This window comes from Eschrichtius robustus, chromosome 18, assembly GCF_028021215.1.
Source record: "Eschrichtius robustus isolate mEscRob2 chromosome 18, mEscRob2.pri, whole genome shotgun sequence".
NCBI lineage: Eukaryota > Metazoa > Chordata > Mammalia > Artiodactyla > Eschrichtiidae > Eschrichtius > Eschrichtius robustus.
Genome location: NC_090841.1, coordinates 5,999,275 through 6,019,602, shown reverse-complemented (window position 1 = coordinate 6,019,602; position 20,328 = coordinate 5,999,275). Strand labels below are relative to the sequence as shown.

The following is a 20,328-nucleotide window of genomic DNA, read 5'->3' as shown; positions in this document are numbered from 1 at the left end:
TTATGACAAAAACTCTCAACAAAGTGGGTATAGAGGGAATGTACCTTAACATAATAAGGCCATATATAAAAAGTTCACAGCTAACATCATACTCAATGGTGAAAGCTGAAAGCTTCTCCTCTAAGATCAGGAACAAGACAAGGATGCCCACTTTTGCTACCTTTGTTCAACATAGTACTGGAAGTCCTAGCCAGAGCAATGAGGCAAGAAAAATAAATAAAAGACATATAAATCAGAAAGAAAGGAATAAACCTGACTCTATTTGCATATAACATGATATTATAGATAGAAAACTGTAAAGACTCCACCAAAAACCTGTTAGAACTAATCAACAAATTCAGTAAAGTTGTAGGATACAAAATCAATATAAAAAAATCAGTTGTGGTTCTATTCTGTGGTTGTTAGAATCTATGTGGTTCTAACAACAAACTTTCAGAAAAAGAAAACAATCCCATTTACAATTGCATCATAAAGAATAAAATACCTAGGAATAAATATAACCGAGGAGGAGAAAAATCTCTACACTGAAAAGTATAAGACATTGATGAAAGAAAATGACTAAGACACAAGTAAATGGAAAGAATTTATGTCTTCATGGATTGGAAGAATTAATATTGTTAAAATGTCCATATCATTTAAAGCAATATATAGATTCAAGGCAATCTCTATCAAAATTCAAATGGCATTTTTCACAGAAATAGAAAAAAAAAAACCCTAAAATTTGTATGGCACATAAAAGACATTAAATAGGACCACATCAAACTGAAAGCTTTTGCACAGCCAAGGAAACTATCAACAAAATGAAAAGGTAACCTATGGAATAGGAGGAAATATTCACAAATCATGTATCCAAAATATATAAAGAACTCATACAACTCAATAGCAAAAAAAGACCCAAACAATCTGGTTAAAAAATGGGCAGAGGAAGTGGACAGACATTTTTTTTAGAAGACCCTCAAATGACCAACAGGTAGATGAAAGGCGCTCAACATCACTAATCATCAGTGAAATGTAAATCAAACCCACAATGAGGGAATTCGCTGGCCATCCAGTGGTTAGGACTCCACACTTTCACTGCCAAGGGTGCAGGTTCAATCCCTGGTTGGGGAACTAGGATCCTGCATGCTGCATGGCCAAAAAAAAAAACCAACCACAATGAGGTTATTACCTCACACCTGTTAGAATGACTGTCATTAAAAGGACAAAAGATAATAAGTGTTGGTGAGGATGTGGACAAAAGGGAATCCTTGTGCACTGTTGAAGGGAATATAAAATGGTATGGCTACTATGGAAATCAGTATATAGGTTCCTCAAAAAATTTAAAATAGCACTACCATATAATCCAGGAATTCTACTTCTGGGTGTATATCTGAAGGAAACAAAATCACTATCTCAAAGAGATGTCTGCAGCCCCATGTTTATTGCAGCATTATTTACAGTAACCAAGATGTGGAAACAACTTAAGTGTCCACTGATGGATGACTGAGTAAAGAAAATATGGTGTATACAGTTGACCTTTGAACAACGTGGAGGTTAGGGGCACCGACTCCCTGCGCAGTTTAAAATCCGAGTATAACTTTTGTCTCCCCCAAAACTTAACTGCTAATAGCCTACTGTTAACCAGAAGCCTTACTGATAACATAAACAGTTCATTAACACATATTTTGTATGTTGTATGTATTACATATGGTATTCTTACAATAAAGTAAACTTAGAGTAAAGAAAATGCTATTAAGAAAATTATAAGTAAAATAAAATACATTTACGGTACTATACCGTATTTATCAGTGCTGTAAGTTTCCATCGCCTGTTTACATGATGAATCATCTGTCAGCACCTACATCAATATTGTCTTACATGTTACAAAACACTGTAGGTGTTATATGTATTACTAACACTACACATCAAAAATGAAAAGATGGGGAAGTCCCTGGCAGGCCAGTGGTTAGGACTTGGTGCTGTCACTGCCGTGGGCCCGAGTTCCATCCCTGGTCAGGGAACTAAGATCCTGCAAACCGTGTGGTGAGCCAAAATAATAATAATAATAATAATGAAAAAGAAATTCATATTTACTTATAACGATTCCTGCACTGATAATGAAGAAACAATAATATGACTGCTTTATGATAGCTTAGTGTTAAGTGATATGATTGCTCTTCATGTTAGCCTAGTCTATTTATATACATACTTTTATAATTTTTAAAAATATTTATTTATTTATTTATTTGGCTGCACTGGGTCTTAGTTGTGGCAGGCGGGCTCCTTAGTTGCGGCTCGCTGGCTCCTTAGTTGTGGCATGCAAACTCTTAGTTGCAGCATGCATGTGGGATCTAGTTCCCTGACCAGGGATTGAACCCAGACCCCCTGCATTGGGAGCATGGTGTCTTAACTACTGCGCCACCAGGGAAGTCCCTAGCCTATATATTAATGAATGAATTGTTATAAAAATTTTATGGCATACAGCATTACAGTCATGTTCGTAGTACAATATCGGAAAAATTGTTATTTTTTTACAAAACCACTTACCTGTGGTGACAGACTGATATGCAATTTCTCCAATTACAATAGAGAGGCATACAGTATGGTAATGTAATTCTTTGAAAGCAAAATTATAAAACAGTAAGAAAACTAAACATTATTAATTTTATATTAAATATCACTCACCTTATGCCTACATAAGGATAGGCTATCCACTTCAATACAAGTCTTGCACACAATGGTCTACACCAGGGGTCCTCAACCCTCGGCCGCACAGCAGGAACCAGGCCACACAGCAGGAAGTGAGTGGCGGGCAAGCGAGCGAAGCTTCATCTGTATTTACAGCCGCTCCCCATCGCTCCCATTACTGCCTGAGCTCCGCCTCCTGTCAAATAGGCAGCAGCATTAGATTATCATAGGAGCGGAAACCCAAACCCTACTGTGAACTGTGCCTGCAAGGAATCTAGGTTGCTCGCTCCTTATGAGACTCTAATGCCTGATGATCTGAGGTGGAGCTGAGGCAGGGATGCTAGCGCTGGGGAGTGGCTGCAGATACAGATTATCATCAGCAGAGAGGTTTGACTGCACAGAGACCATAATAAATCAATTGCTTGCAGACTCATATCAAAACCCTATCAGTGAGCGGCAAGTGAAAACAAGCTCAGGGCTCCCACTCATTCTGCATTATGGTGAGTTGTATAATTATTTCATTATATATTACAATGTAATGCACAATAAATGTAACGTGCTCAAATTATCCCTAAACCATCCCTCTCCTCCCCCCCACCCCCGCCCCTGGTCCATGGAAAAATTGTCTTCCACGAAACTGATCCCTGGTGCCAAGGTTGGGGACTGCTGGTCTACATGATGAATACGTAGGTGATGATTATGATGGTGACACAAAAACATCTCATACAGTTAGATTTTCACACGAAGATACACACATACACAGGAGATAAGTTTATTAACTGTAGGACATGATGATGATTTACTATTCATTAAGTAGAAGTAGATTATCATGAAGGTCTTCATCCTTGTCGTCTTCACGTTGAGTAGGCTGAAGAGGAGAGAGAGGAGGAGAGGTTGGTCTTGCTGTCACAGGAGTAGCAGAGCCGGGAGAGGTAGAGGCAGGAGAGGTAGGCACCCTTAGTGTAATTTTACAGAAATACATTGTAATTTATCTCTGACTTTTTTCCTTCTTGTCTCTAAAAATGTTTCTGTATAGTGCCAACCCTTCTTCCACCATTTGCTTTAGTTTCAGTGCTTGTATCATAGAAGGATTCATGTCATAAAAGAAGTCAAAAGCAGTGTTGTTGAATAACTGGAACTCTCCTGCCAGATTGTCCCATGTCAATTTGGTTTCTGTCACTGCTTCTTCTGTGTTTTCTTCCCCATCGTGTGCCCTGGTTGGAAGTGCTCATCTCCATCAGATCCTCTTCTGGAAATTCCTCGGGCATGGTGCCTATTAGCTCTTGAATTTCTCCAAGATCCATATCTTGAAACCCTTCACCTCCCACCTCTTTTGCCATATCCACATCTCTTTCATGATTTCCTCGGTTGGCTGTGTTGTGAAGTCAGACACACAACATCTAGACACAGTTTTCTCTAGCAGGAATTTATTGTTTCAGGCTTGATGGCTTTCACGGCTTTTTCTCTAACAATGATGGCATTTTCAGTGGTGCAATCCTTCCAAACTTTCATGATGTTCTCTCTGTTGGTGTTCTCTTCCATAGTGTTGACATTCCCTTCCATAGAGTACTGTGTGTAATGAGCCTTAAAGGTCCTTATGACCCCCCCCAATCTAGAGGCTGAATTAGATGTTTGGGGGCAAGTAGACTACTTCAATGCCTTCAGTGTTGAACTCATGGGGCTCTGGGTGGCTAGGGGCATTGTCCAGTATCAAAAGAACCCAAGGCAGTCCTTTACTGGCAAGGTACTTTTTGTCTTCAGGGACAAAGCATTGATGAAACCAATCCAGAAAAAGTTACTCTTTGTCCAGACCTTCTTGTACAACCAAAAGACAGCTCGTGTTTATCTTTTCCCCTCAAGGCTAGTTAGCAGATTTACAGGTACGGGCAGTCCTGATCATAAATCTCTTGCTGAACCCAAGTTGGTGTGCCCGATGCACAGAGAGGCCCCATATATTTTATGCATTCGTGACATACCTAACTTTTTCTTATTTTTCAGTATTTTTAGGCTATGCAGTTCGTCTGCGAGGTTTTTCAAATTGTCACAAATCTCCAAAAATTTTTCCAAATATTTATTGAACAAAATCCATGTGTAAGTGGACCTGTGTAGTTCAAACCCACATTGTCCAAGGGTCAACTATATATATACAATATTATTCAACCATAAAAAAGAAGTAAATCCTGCCATTTGTGAAAACATGGACGCACTTTGAGGGCATTATGCTGAGTGAAATAAGTCAGGCAAATTCTGTATAATCTCACTTATGTGTGGAATCTGAAAAAAAAAAACCAAACTGAGAAACAGAGAAGAGACTGGTGTTTGCCAGAGGTGGGGGTAGGGAGTGGGAGAAATGTGTGAAGGTGGTCAGAAGGTTACAGACTTCCAGTTATAAGATAAATAAGTTCTGGGGATGTAATGTACAAGATGGTGACGATAGTTACCAATACAGGTTTCCCCAGTATCTGAAAATAGAGCATTCCCGTGAAACCTTTTGTAAGCCCAGATAGTGTAAAGTGAAGAAGCTATTACCTTAGGGACACATCTTGCAAACAGATACACAGAATAAATGGAGATAAAGCACAGATGCTCACAGACACAGTACAAAGCTATGACGGCTTGATGGTGAGATGCTGGGCGTAGTTTCTGGGGAAAGAGCTTGGCAGTTCCACTCTCCTTGCTTGGGGTTCAAGCCACCCCTATAAGAGGTCGCTACAAAACAAACTCTGAATGCTATTTTTGCTTTTCACCTTTTTTCATAAAAGCAAAAATCCTCTTCAGATTTCTTTCAGTTAGTGAAAACAGGTGCTAACGCAGGTCTTTTGTAAAAGTGAAGTGGCAAAAAGTGAACTTTCGAAAAGTGGGGGCTACCTGTACTCTATTATATATTTGAAAGTTTCTAAGAGATTTTTATTTAATATTTAATTATTTATTTGTTTATTTTTTTATTGGAGTATAACTGCTTTACAATGTTGTGTTAGTTTCTGCTGTACAGTGAAGTGAATTAGCTATATGTATACCTATATCCCCTCCCTCTTGGACCTCCCTCCCACCCTCCCGCCCATCCCACCCATCTAGGTCGTCACTGAGCACCAACCTAAGCTTCCTGTGCTTTATAGCATGTTCCTGCTAGCTATCTGTTTTACACATGGTAGTGTATTTATGTCACTCCTAATCTCCCAATTCATTCCACCCTCCCCTTCCCCACTGTGTCCACATGTCCGTTCTCTACATCTACGTCTCTATTCCTGCCCCGCAAATAGGTTCATCTGTACCGTTTTTCTAGATTCCACATATATGCATTAATATATGATATTTGTTTTTCTCTTTCTGGCTTACTTCACTCTGTATGACAGACTCTAGGTCCATCCACATCTCGAGAGTAGATCTTCAAAGTTCTCATCACAGGAAAAAAACTTTAGTAACTGTGTGAGTTGATGGATATTAACTGAGCTTATCGTGGTACTCATACGACAATAAATATATATATCTAATTGTGATGTTGTACACCTGAAACTAATACAATGTTATATATCAACAATATCTCAATAAAACTGGGGGGGGTGGCGACTCTCAAAGCTCAATAATAAGAAGATAAACAACCCAATTTTAAAAGACAAAAGATGCAACAGACATACTACCGAAGAATATATAGGATGTCATACAAGCATCTGAAAGGATGCAAATGCAAATTCAAACCACGATGAGATATAATATGCCTCTTGGAATGGCTAAAATTAAAAATTCTCATCCTACCAAGCATTGGTGAGGACATGGCACAACTAATTCTCATACACTGCCAATAGGAATATAAAGTGATACGCGCTCTTTGGAGAACAGTTGGCACTTTCTTAAAAAGTGACACAGATACCTCCCATATATATGAGTCAGGTATTCTACTCCTTGGTATTTATTCAAGGAATATGAACTCATACGTCCAAACCACGACTTTTATACCAATGTTCATAGCAACTTTATTTGTAAGATCCCCAAAGTAGAAACAATCCAAATTCTATCAACAGGTGGACGAATTGAAATGTTGTGTTGTATCTATATAATAGACTACTCTCCAGCAATTAAAGGGAATGAACTGCTGATAATAGGCATACCTTGTTTTACTGCATTTCGCTATATTGTGCTTCACAGATATTGCATTTTTTATAAACTGAAGTGTTGTGAAAACCCTGCCTCAAGTGAGTCTGTCAGTGCCATTTTTCCAACAGTGTTTGCTTACTTTGTGTCTCTGTGTCACATATTGGTAATTCTCACAATATTTCAATTATTCAATAATTATTTAAATTATTATTATATTTGATATGGTGATCTGTGATCAGTGATCTTTGATGTTATTACTACAATTCACTGAAGGCTCAGATGATGGTTAGCATTTTTTAGCAAGAGTGTATTTTTTGATTAAGGTACGTACATTGTTTTCTTAGGTATAATGCTATTGCACACTTACCAGACTACAATATAGTGTAAACATAATGTTTATATGCACCAGGAAACCATAAAGAAGAAAAAATGGCTGGTATACAAATAATCAGTTCCTCATCTGCACTAGCCTCACTTCAAATGCTTAATGCTAAATGCAGCTAAGACCACCCTATTGAATAGCGCTAAGGAATATTTCCATCATGCAGAAAGTTCCCTTGGAAAACACTGCTCTAAGGACCTCCGCTCCTGACTGATAGTAAGACTTGCCTTTTATGAAATTATATTTCCTACATACTTTCCTGTTGGCCACTTTCCCTTGATTACATTTTGTTTTGTTGTAAGACAGACACGTATTTTCTTTTTAAGGTGTGCATGTATCAACGTCATTGTCTTTATTTTGTTTTACAGTTGTTTTTTCCGCAATGATATTTGAGACTATTACAAATCAAGATCTGCCTGTGATCAAGTGTGTTTTAATCAACCATAGAAACAATGATTCATCAGTGGGGACATCACCATCGAATCCCTTGGTAAAGTAATATTAAAATGACAACTTTAGCTATTTTCTCTAGAGACCATACTTTGTAGGCTATTGACACCTGCCATGGCTTATGGGCTTTTCTTTTTTATGTATTTAAGTATACTGTGTACTCATATCTGGTACAGATGAGCATCTGTACTCATTGCTACCTGGCACTCCATTCCATCAAGAGTCTTGTTCTTTTTGGGTTTAGATTCAGGAAGGACAGTGACACTAGAATGAGTAAGAAACAGGAATTTCCCTTTCTCCTTAAAAAGAAGCCAGGCTTCTCTCTCAAGCCTGAATCCCTAATTTCCAACTGTCTCCTGGATTTAGATAAGTAGATTTTTCCATTTGCTCATTAAGACACAGCTGTATAATTTATTTCATTTCTATCTCCCCAAGCATCTTCTTGTTTTAATGGATTTCTGTTTATGGCCCTGTCTAGTTCCTAGGCTTGAAAGCTCAGCCTCGTTTTGGACTGTTTCCTCTCCCTTGCCCTCACATTCAGTCAGTTACCAAGTCTTGTCAATTTCCTTTCTTTCCTAGTTCTCCTATAACCACCTCATATTCCCTAGTCCCCCCTGCCACTTCCCTAATTCCAGCCTTCATAGTCACAATATCATAAGTGGCTTCTTCCTTCCACAGTTCAGCTCAGGTAGGGCTGCCACATGGGTCTTCCTGAAGTGCAGCTACATCCTTTACAGCCTGGCTTGGTCTTCCCACGGCTTAAAGTGACATGCACGTCGCTCCATAATCTGGCTCTGACTCCTTCAAGTTCCAACCTTGCTTGTCATTACTCTTCTTCATGCTATTCATCTATCACAGCCTAGGTATTTACTCAAATGAAGGAAGCTTAAATGATCGAGAACTGAAAATATTAAAAGTCTATATACAACAAAAAGTGAACATAAATTAGCCAGTTCTATGGCTTTTATCCAGTTAAGGATTCATACAGATATATAGTCACTCTGTTTTCTTTAACGTAAGTATAATACATAGACACATGCCATGATGCCCTGGACGCCCCCCACTTCCCTTCCAAAATCAGAGATATTAAAAATATTCTCAAATTTTAAGCAGTGTGAAATAGGCGTCAATAACAACCTTCCAAATGCATGTAAAACTCCTGATTTTTTTTTGGCCGTGCCACTTGGCTTGCGGGATCTTAGTTCCTGGACCAGGGATCAAACCCGTGCCCTTGGCAGTGAAAGGGCAGAGTTCAGTTCCCTGGACTGCCAGGGAATTACCCTAAAACTCCTGATTTAATACATGATTCTTTTTTATGCCAGAAGCATGGTTGGTTTAACTTTTTAACAGATATTGGTGTCATAACACATTGATTTATTAATAATTAAGGCATTTTGCATACATAGTACTTTTGTGCAGACAAGAAAAAATTTAATGTTATTTGCTATGACATTTTGAAGTCTTAGTGTCTTTTATTTAGTATTTATTTATTTGGCTGCATCGGGTCTTAGTTGCGACACGCAGCATCTTTTGGTGTGGCCCACGGGCTCTTCGTTGTGATGCGTGGGCTTCTCTCTAGTCGTGGCATGGGGGCTCCAGAGCGCACAGGCTTAGTTGCCCCATGGCATGTGGGATCTTAGTTCCCCGACCAGGGATCGAGCCCACGTCCCCTGCATTGGAAGGCGGATTCTTAACCACTGGACCACCAGGGAAGTCCCTTTAAGTGTCTTTTCAATGTGAGAAAATAGCTGCACACATTTAAGTGTTTTCTTATAAAACACAAGCTTTTTTAAAAAAAAAATTAATGATGATTGGTCTCAGTTCCTAGTATTAAGCGCTGCATTGTGTTTTATGTAGTATAAATTATATTCTTATGCAATATTCAGGATTGTATTAAGACCTAGTAGTTCTTAAACAACATCAGACAACAGTATTTGTTATACAACACCTGCATACAGTATTTGTGTGCAGTTCTTTTTGTCTTTGACTTTATAGTGTCCAAAGCATTATTTTCCAAAGTTATTTATGTTCGTTCTTTTCTTTCCCACCACCTTCACTCTGGTTATGTTAGTTATTTGTGATACAATTAACTTCACTTGGTTTGTATTCCATTTTGAGTTCCCCCCATATCCTGGTTGGCTTTAATGATTTACTTTTTTGAGTATGTGAAACATGACTATGGTCCTGAAAGCTAAAGCTATGTACTAAAAGATATACTCAGAGAAGTATCATACCTTCTTCATGCCTACTACCAAGTTTCCATCCTTTTCCCACCTACCTCCTGAACTTCACCAGTTCCTTTAGATTTTTTATATTATTCCTGTGTTTCTTGTGCACAAATGAGCAGACACATGTGTATTTTTCTTAATCTCCTTCCTTCTTAAACGAGGGGTAGCATACTTGAAAGTAGATACTTTTTGCCCTTAGCTTTCTTCACTTAACAGTCTATCCAGGAAATCACTGCAAATCAGTTCATGGAGCTTGTCCTCATCCTTCTTTATGTCCTCCATTGTGTGGATGGACTGTAGTTTATTCAGTCAATCTCCTATGTATGAGCATTTTGGTGGTTTGTAGTATTTTACAACTATAAATGATGGTGCAATTAATTGTTGGAGATATAGCCCTCAAAATGGGATTGCTGGCTCGGAGGGTGAAGTGCACAGTAGTTCAGTTAGGTGTTGCCGAATTCCAGTTCCCCTGCAGAAGGGTTGCACCTGTTTGCTTTCCCCCAGCAATGTGTGAGAGTAGCTGTTTCCTCACAGCCTCCCTGACAAAATGTGTTGTCATACTTTAAAATTTCTGCCAGTCTGATAGATAAGTGATATCTCCGTGTTGTTTTGAGTTTTTCTGATTATGAGTGAGCTTGAACATTTTCTCATATGTTCAAGGGCCATTCTTTATATCTTTTTTGTGAATTGTCTATTCATTTCTTTTTCCCATTTTTTCTTTTTTCTTTTTCCCCTTATTATTTATTTATTTCGGCTGCACCAGGTCTTAGTTGCAGCATGGGGGAATCTTCATTGCAGCATGCGGGATCTTTAGTTGCGGCATGCGGACTTCTTAGTTGCGGCATGTAGAATCTAGTTTTCCGACCAGGGATCAAACCCCGGCCCCCTGCATTGGGAGCGCGGAGTCTTATCCATTAGACCATCAGGGAAGTCCCTCTTTTTCCCCATTTTTCTACTGTCTTTTGGCTCCTGTGTCCCTCAATGTTAAAAAAATTTTTTTTTTTTCCTTTTCTTTTTTTGGCCACGTTGTGCGGATTGCAGGATCTTAGTTCCCTGAATAGGGGTTGAACCTGGGCCCTGGGCAGTGAGAGCGTGGAGTCCTAACCACTGGACCGCCAGGGAATTCCCTAAAAAAATTCTTTACTTATTAGGGATATTAACCCTTTATTTCCTTTATCTGTAATATGCATTGCAAATATTTTCTTGTAGCATGTCAGGTTTTTGTTGGTTTGTTTTTACTTTTTTTTTTAATAACTCAATTTTTAAAAAATTTTATTTATTTTTGGCTGTATTAGGTCTTCATTGCTGTGCACGGGCTTTCTCTAGTTGCAGCGAGCTGGTGCTACTCTTCATTACAGTGCGCAGGCTTCTCATTGCGGTGGCTTCTCTTGTTGTGGAGCACGGGCCCTAGAGTGCATGGGCTTCAGTACTTGCAGCACGCAGGCTCAGTAGTTGTGGCTCGAGGGCTCTAGAGCGCAGGCTCAGTAATTGTGGCGCACGGGCTTAGTTGCTCTGCGGCATGTGGGATCTTCCCGGACCAGGGCTCGAACCCGTGTCCCCTGCATTGGCAGGTGGATTCTTAACCACTGCGCCACCAGGGAAGTGCCTGTTTGTTTTTACTTTATGTCCCTCTTTTAAGATCCAGCTCAATTGCTGTACTCCAGTGAAACATCCACACCCCCACTATCCCAGCCTGGAAGTCACCTCTCTCTCCTCAGAAGGTCCAGAGCACTTAAATGCACCTTTCAGAGTAGTCGGTATCTGTTTATGGGGCACATCATATTTCACTTTTAGTTATTTCTTCCTATAAGAGTCAAAACTCAAGGACAAGGTCAGTGTCTTTTTTCCCCTAGTCCCATTGCGCCCAGCAGGTGGTCTAGCACTTATCAGATATTGACTAAATAACTCACCAGATACTAACTGAAGAAATGAACAAATAAAATCAGATATATGGCTTATGGTCAGTAGCAGAAGAGCTACCCTACCCTGCTCTTCACCTGAAGAAGCTTGTGTGTGTCTGTGTGTGTGTGTGTGCATACACACATGTGTGAGGGCTACACTATGTTTCTGGGGGTAGGAGGTGAGGGGTCCAGCAGCAGAAGTTGCTAGCACAGCGTCCTCTCAATATATCTGTTATTTAAAGCAGGCAAGGGGTGTGATGGTGGCAATGAGCCTATGGGGATGTCTGCCCAGAACATACTGGGTTGGCCACAAAGTGCGTTTGGGTTTGTCAGTAACATCTTACGGAAAAACCTGAACGAACTTTTTGGCCAACCCAATATTTTAGTTTTTAAGTACCCTCTAAAACAGATACTAATTTACTATTACTATGTAGATGCTTATCTGCATACCAATAATCACAAAAACATATACCTATGTATTCTTTTTTTGTTTTTGTTTTTCTTTGGCCGAGCCACGTGGCTTGTGGAATCTTAGTTCCCTGACCAGGGATCGAACCCGGGCCCTCGGCAGTGAAAACACGGAGTCCTAATCACTGGACACCACGGAGTTCCCTATACCTATGTATTTTAATTTTATGATTATTATCTGTATATTAGTTTGTGATTGTGAGGGCTGCCATAACAAAGTCTCAGACTGGGTGAGCTAAACCACAGAAATTTATTGTTTCATAGTTCTGGAGGCTAGAAGTCTAAAATCTAGATGTCGTCAGGCTTGGTTTCTTCTGAGGCTGTGAGGGAAGGATCTGTCCCAGGCCTCTCTCCTTGGCTTGTATGGCCATCTTTATGTTCACAGGGCGTTCTCCCTGTGTGCTTATCTTCTCCAAATTCCCTCTTCTTATAAGGACATCAGTCATAAGATTAGAACCCACCCTAATCACCTCATTTTGACTGGATCACCTCTGTAAAGGCCCGGTTCTGAATACGGTCACATTCTGGGGTACTGGGGGTTAGGACTTCAACATATGAATTTGGGGGACTTCCCTGGTGGTCCAGTGGTTAGGACTCCGAGCTTCCACTGCACGGGGCATGGGTTCGATTCCTGGTCAGGGAACTAAGATCCCACATGCCACACGGCACAGCCAAAAAAAAAAAAAAAAAAAGAATTTGGAGGGAACACAATTCAACCCATAACAGTCTATAAAACATTTTAGAAACGCAGCCTAAAATTATCTGTCTTTTCTTTAAAGACTTGTAATTTATAGGCATTTTGGTCAGACGTATGATCCTCAGTGGGTTATGAGGTGCTTGCTGTTGTGTGCCATATGTCAACATGTGTTTATTTGATAAAGGTTCCAGTTAAGAAGAAGATGCATTAAACGTGCACTTGTAGTAAATTCACATTATTTCGTCTATGACATAGGCATCAGAATCCCGGGAAGACCTGGGCTGTGCCTTGAGGCCCAAGAGCACAGAGGCAGCCTATGAAGCGGCCACCGTGGAGGTGGACGTGACTGCATCCATCACACTGCAAGTGCTGGTCACCACTCCGGGGAACATTTCCTGTCTCTGGGTCTTTAAACACAGCTCCCTGAATTGCCAGCCACACTTTGATTTACAAAACAGGTAAGCAGGGGCGGGGCAATGTGCAACCACGAGGATTTTTGGAGGAATAGTTTCTTGCCACACAGAGACTTTCTTGCTTCATTTAGAGTTTCTTTTCCAATCTCTGTACATGTTCACTGTAACTCTTATTTCCAGTGAAATAATATAAACTAAAAAATAGTTAAGGCACGGATACGTGACCTTTTACAGTGGTCAAAACCCATAGGACAAACAACACAAAAAGTGAACCCCAATGTAAACTGTGGACTTTAGTTAATACCAGTATTGGTTCATCAGTTGTAACGAATACACCAGACCTATGCAAGATGTTACTAATAGAAAAGCTGTGTGTGAGGGGTGGTGAGTGGGGGGAGGGTGTAGGCAGGATCTCTCTGTACTTTCTGCTTAATTTTTTTTTCTCCTTAATTTTTCCATAAACCTAAAATTGCTGTAAAAAATAAAGTCTATTCATTTAAAAACTTATATACAAATGTATAGGTATATTTAGGGCCTAAGAAAGCAGTGATGACTGGCAAAATGTAAGACAAATAGTGAAAAGAGTATTTGGGATTTTAAAGATAGCTTGTTTTTTAAACTGGATTTTGTCTTAAAGGTAAAAAGTTAGGAAGTTTTCATTCCATTCTGGTTAAAGTAGCAAGGAGCTTACTAGTTAAAGCAGTGAGAAGCTTCTTTCTGGGAAATTCTTGGGGAAGAATCCTTGGCTTTACCTAGTTTGTTTCACAGTATGATGAACAGAATTGCAATGATATGTGATATCCACAAAACATTTTAGTAAGAAATTGATCTGTATGTGGGGAACGTTGGTCTCACCATCCAGAAAGATATCGTGGCCAAGGTTTGTAGCTTGACCACCAAGACTGTATCTAACCCTGGGCTGACTGCTGCCCCCTGCTGTCCGAGACCAGGTGGGGCAGGAAGCAAGGGGCACAGGCCATTGAAATGCCCACTTACTAATTCTAAGGTGCTTTATTCTCTAATTCTTGGGGTGCTCAGGTGCCCCGAGGCTGTAGAAGAGCCACTCTCTTTCTAGGAGCAATGCAGAAAATGGCCCCTCAATGACCCAAAGGGGGTTCCATGCCACCTGACTGAGACACGGGAGAACATCTGTGACTGACTTGTACCAAGTATTCACATTTGTGTCTTTAAGGTCAAACCAATGTTTAAGTAATTTTCAGGACAGTAGCTATAATTCTGAAGTTTGGTTCTAAATCTTAGATCACATTCATTTTCCTTTCCTCTTTTGAGGCCATATTACTCACTTCTCGTTTTTGCTTACTTTTATCTTGGGGTCAAACCAAAGGCAATCTTCTATTAAGAATTTTGGCTTAAAGAAATGTTCTGGTAATCTTATTAAAATCTGATGCCACAACAGTTCTTGTTGGATTGAGGCCAAAAAAAGCGAAGTAAAAAAGTAGGGTTCTTTTTAACTCTGCTGAGAGGTTGCCTTTTTGTTCTAGGACAGGCAGCCAAAATCATAGGTCTTATGTGGATTCGTTAACTTAGTACCAAAACATTTGTAGCAACTTCTCCGTAGTAAAGAGTTACAGAAATTAAATCTGGGCTTAGACTCATAGCCAGACAGATTGCACACCTAAGCTTTGATAACCATCTTAGAGTTTTGTATGATATGTCCAAGAGTTCTCACATGTTACCAGGAGAGTGAAGCGTTCAGAGAAAGAAAGCGCATCTCCAAAGTACCTGCATAAGCAGAAAATATATATATTTCTTACTAATTTACTGCCTATATGAATGCAAGCACAAGTACTCTGGAACCATGCTGCTTGGAGCTCTAAATCAGGGCTGTTCCAATATCCTGTGCCCTTGGTTCGCCTGGGATCTTGTTTAAATGCAGATTTCGATTCAGTAGGTGTGGGCGGGGCCTGAGATTCTGCACAGACTCTTCCAGCTGATGTCAAGTGTTGAGCAGTAACGTCTAAAGGTCAGAAAGTGTCCATTTAAATCCAACACTACTCAACAGACTGCTAGAGAGTATTCTAAGCTCTAAGGAGGACAGATATCACCAAACACACATCAAAGTCGTTTCTTCGAAGAGAATGCCCCTAGCCAAATTTATCTTTACCAAGTATCTGAAAAGTTAGAAATACTCACATTGAGACATCTCTCCTTTGTGATATATCAGTGTAATTACCACCTCACAGGAAAATGCTTTGTGTCTGATTTTGCTTGAATTCTTTCCTCTAGAGGGGGCGGGAGGGGGGCACAAAACGGACTGTTCTTGATGTCAGTGAGTCTTGCTTGTACCGTCATCTGGTTCTGCACATGGCGCAGAGGCCGGGTGGCTGGTGGCCGGGTGGCTGGCAGATATGCCTGTGGAGGGTGGTTTGTCATTGGCAGGAATGGTCCACCACTGCCAAGGAGGGCGTCCCACCAAGTCTATGTGTTTTTGGTAGGAGTTTTCCCTCCGAGGGGCTTGGGCAGCATGAGGTGAAGGTGCTCACTCCCAAGGGAGGGACTGGATAAAGGTCAAGGTGAAACTAGTAAGGCCCAGGCTGAGTGCCGGCACAGGACGGGAGCTGCGTTCTCCACCGAGGTGGACCAGGGCAGCCCAACCACCTTCTGACTCAGTGTGAAATTCGAGGGTTTTTGTTTCACACGTTTTCCAGATTAACCAGTTCTCTTTCTTGTGTTTCAGAGGAGTTGTCTCCATGGTCATTTTGAAAATGACAGAAACCCAGGCTGGAGAATACCTACTTTTTATTCAGAGTGAAGCTACCAATTACACAGTATTGTTTACAGTGAGTATAAGAAGTAAGTGCCGTTTGCTACTAGGTATTCTCAATATTCTAAAGGAGCAGTTAGAACCCAAGAGCTCTTATCAGCTTCCCCAGACACATGAACCAGGTTTCCCTCAATACGTAGTTGAATTAATTGAACTCACTTCAACCACCCCATCACCTGTTGAGATCCTGATGTGACCCACAGACGGTGAGAGTGAGTGCTTTTCAGAACCCAGGGCATCCTCTATTTTCTGGCTCCCCGTTTTTTTCAGTGACAGATGGATGACAGGGAAGAAGTAGAAAATATTTTGACCGTGGAGTCAGAAGACTTGAGTTCTTATTCTGCATCTGATACGACCACCTTGGGCAGGTCATGTAGTCTCTCTGAGCCTCAGTGTTCTGATCTGTAAAATGGGGATACCCATACACAGCTCACAGGATTGCAAGAGCTTAGAGCTATCCAACAGAGCGGTCTGAGGCGGTGAGAACGTCTCTATCTGCTCTGTCCAGTAAGGTAGCCACTGGCCACATGTGGCCGGTGAACACTTGAAATGTGGCCAGCGTGACCAAAGTTTTCATTTTATTTCATTTTAATCAATTAAACATTGCATTTAAATAACCACACGGACCTGGCGGCTCCTGTGTTCATACAAACACCAGATCGCTACGCAAACCATCAGGAACAACGCAGAAGTTCTCACCCAGGGAAGCAGCTGTGCAGTTGGCTGAACCACCATCTGCGTGTCTTCTGGCTTCTCCTTCTTTCCACCCACTTACGCGCAGGCCTGCGGTTGTGTGGACTCAGCCCTGTACCCACTGGCTGCTTTACCCCACATGACAAATGGAGACTAGAGGTGGAGGCGTTCACATGGGTCCCGCTGCCTTTAGGGGCCAGGGCAGTGCTCCAGAAACTCTGGGTTTATCCATTTTAAAGCAAGCTCCCGGGCTACGCCTTGGTGTGTCTTGCCAGGCGGAGGCTGTGGTGCACGTGTGTCCAGCCCACAGAGGTGCGGGGCTCAGGGGGAACCACGGCTCCCCTTGGCCGAGGCTGTTCTGCACCCACCATCACAGGTGAACGGCTTGCTGAGAGGTATGGAAATGGGCACGACAGCCCGAGGCCAAGCGTGGCCAGGTCCACACTCTGGGCCACACTGCACTGGGTCTCGCACTCAGAGCTGCGAACAGAAGAGCACTCGTGGCCGTTTCGATTCCCACAAGTGTCATCTGACCAGGGCTGGAGACAGGGTGTTAGGTTCCAAAGTCAGCCTGTCAGGCAAAAACCCGGCAAAGTCAAAATCGGTCAACATTTGTTTTGAAAAGCCCTTCAATTACTCTGCTGTTTATAGGACCAGAGCCCTAGAAGGTCAAAAGTCAAGAGGTACCTCTTGTTTCTCTTTGATTTTGGTCTTCTTCCCTGTCCCCTCCCCAGTCCCCGACCCCCCTCTGTGGGACAGTGAATCCTCAGGTTGGAAAAGAATAAGAGATTTCTTGCTCTCTCTCTCTCTCTTTTTTTTTTGTCGTGTTTATACTTGAATTTGTATAAAATAAATGGGCATCTGCTCTCTTTATTTAGGGTAACTTCTTTTCACTTAAGATTTACAATGTAAAAATAGCACAACAATCATTCAAGTAAGTTGTAACTGTTTTTAACGTGCTGCTGGGTGGTGGGTTTCAAAAAAATCAGGTGGGGTAGACTTGGCAACAGTCAACGTGAAAAAGAGGAAAGGGTTTAGTGAACCACAAGCTCAGTATTAACCAACAGTATGGCATGGTTGCTAAAAAAGGAAATCTGAACCTTGGCAGCGTTCACGAAAATGTAATGTCTGGGTTAAGGAAATTAATGGAAAATTGCTATTTTCAGTTCTACAGGGTTTTCAGATGAATATTGACAAAGCAGAGCAACCAGAATAGTGAAGATCTTAGAATTCCTTGAATTAGGAGCAGCTGAGAGAATTAAGAATGTTTAGCAGAGGGAAGGAAATATTTTTGAGGAGAGAAGAAGATTGATTGCAGTGTAACGTAGAGGAAACCCTTCTGGCATGAGTCAGGAAACCTGGGCTAACTAGTTAAAATGCCTTCGATGACAGTGATATCCCTTGACCTCCGCATTTGATTTTAAATATTTGAAGGATTTTCATGTGGCAACAAACTTCACTTTAAAAAAAAAAAATTGCTCTAGAGGGTAGAATTGGGACCAATGGTCAGCAATTACAGGGAGAGAAAGTAAAAACTACCACAAAATGGGAAAAGATGTTTGGAAGTCACATAATCAACAAAGGATGAATAGTCATAATAGGTAAAGAACTTCTATGAATCAATAAGAAAAAAACCAGTAGAAAAATGAACAAAAGACATGAGTAGGCATTTCACTATTGTCAGTAAACATATTAAATTAATAACTGAGACATGCAAATTAAGGCCACAGTGAGATACCATTTTATACCCAGGAGATTGTTGAAAACAAATTGTCATTATGTGTAAAGCAGAAGTGCTCACACTATATGCACCAGCAGTGGCACTCCTAGGTATATTGTAAAGAAACTTACACACCTGCCTCACTAGGAATGCACAGAATGTTCATAGCACCATTGTTGGTGATACAAAATACAGGAAACAACCCAAATGTCCACTGCAAGAAAATGGACTAATAGATTGTGATATATCCACCAATGGAACACAATGTAGTGGTAGCAAAGTGAATTAAGCATAGCTACATGCAAAACCACGGGTGAATCTTAAAAACATAAGGTTGGATGGAAAACCGAAGTTGTGAAAGACTGCATATTGAGTGATGCCATATGTTGAAGCTCAAAAACAAACAAAACAAACCAATATATTGTTTAGGGCCACACATCTATGTGGTGAAAACATGTGTAAAAGTATGAGAATGATAAACAGAAAGTTCAGGATAAAGTTAACCTAGGCTTGAGAGACAAGGAGAAGCAGCACAAAAGTAGATTCAAAGATATTTATTACTGTTCTGGTTATTAAGTTGAGCATGGGTCCACGGGTATTCGTTTTTATTATTATGCTTCAAAATTAACTCTTCATATATTCTTTGCTATGTATATACATATATATAAAGTATTATATACTATTTTAAAACAGAATTTATTATAAGGAGGAAGATTGAAATTTAGCATGGGAAACTTTCTTTGGAAAAAAAAAAAGGTTTGTTGAAAAATGGGAGGATCGACTCTGGGAGGTCGTGAACTCCTGTTCCTAAGGGGTCCAAGCAGAAGCAGAGAGTTTATATGTTAAGGGAGGGGGAGGGGGAGAAGGGGCGAGGGGAGAGGTGTGAGGGTCCAATGTGAACATGAGGCTAAACCAAGCCTCTCAGTTCTGTTCCAAGTCTACCTCCATCCTACTATATTTCTGCCTAGTTCTAGATAAAATTATGGGAAGAAAGTTGGGTCTTAAACTATATAAGTATGTGTTATAAACTTGATGTTATTTCTACTTTACTTTTTCCCATGCATATTGATATTTGTGTTTTTACATGGCTTCACTCCACTAAACTTTAGTTGTCTTTGGATTCCTGAAATACCCAAAGACATTAGCTACGAAAGTTAGCATTTCAGTCAGAGTTGCATCTAATATATTGGTGAGGGGGGATATGTTATTATATATATTTGGAGCGGAGACACCACTACGGCACAAAAGGTTAACTTTTCTTAATGGTTCAGAATTCTTCTGAGGAGGAGGCCTGCTAGGACAGTTATTTTTTTTAATGTTTATAATATGAAACATTATAAATATTGAAACGTTACTAATTTATGATGCTTTAGATACCCTGCTTTACACGTTAAGGAGACCTTACTTTAGAAAAATGGAAAATCAGGATGCCCTGGTCTGCATCTCAGAGAGCATTCCAGAACCAACCGTGGAATGGGTGTTCTGCGATTCACAGAGCGACAGGTATGACACGTGGAGAGAGAACTGCTATTATGGCTTTACTTTTCCGGTCTCTTTCTAATATAGTTGACATCATACTCTCTGTACAATTTATCACCCTGTTAACAGGAAACGTTGGCTTTTGAAAGAATGATTGGTGTGGGCTTCCTGGGGAGGATGGTGGGATTATGATGTTTACTCTGGAAGAGCAGTTTAATATGATTGTTTAGGGATGTAGAATCTTCCTGGGTTTGAACCCTGCTCTGCTTATACCTGTGTGGCCTCGGGCAAGTTACTTAACCCCTCCCCGCCTCATCAGAAGAATGGGGTGGGAGCAGTACTTACCTTAATAC

At 40.6% G+C, this 20,328-nt stretch overlaps 1 protein-coding gene across 1 annotated transcript in view; it reads left to right on the top strand.

Moving 5' to 3' along the window:
- The window catches only part of FLT3 (fms related receptor tyrosine kinase 3), a 74,782-nt gene that overhangs the window by 18,484 nt on the left and 35,970 nt on the right, over positions 1 to 20,328 (top strand). Inside the window, exons 3-6 of the mRNA XM_068526502.1 lie at positions 7,510 to 7,631; positions 13,141 to 13,343; positions 15,997 to 16,112; positions 19,870 to 19,999. Coding sequence (XP_068382603.1) covers positions 7,510 to 7,631; positions 13,141 to 13,343; positions 15,997 to 16,112; positions 19,870 to 19,999 — 571 coding nt within the window. The remainder of the gene's footprint in view (positions 1 to 7,509; positions 7,632 to 13,140; positions 13,344 to 15,996; positions 16,113 to 19,869; positions 20,000 to 20,328) is intronic.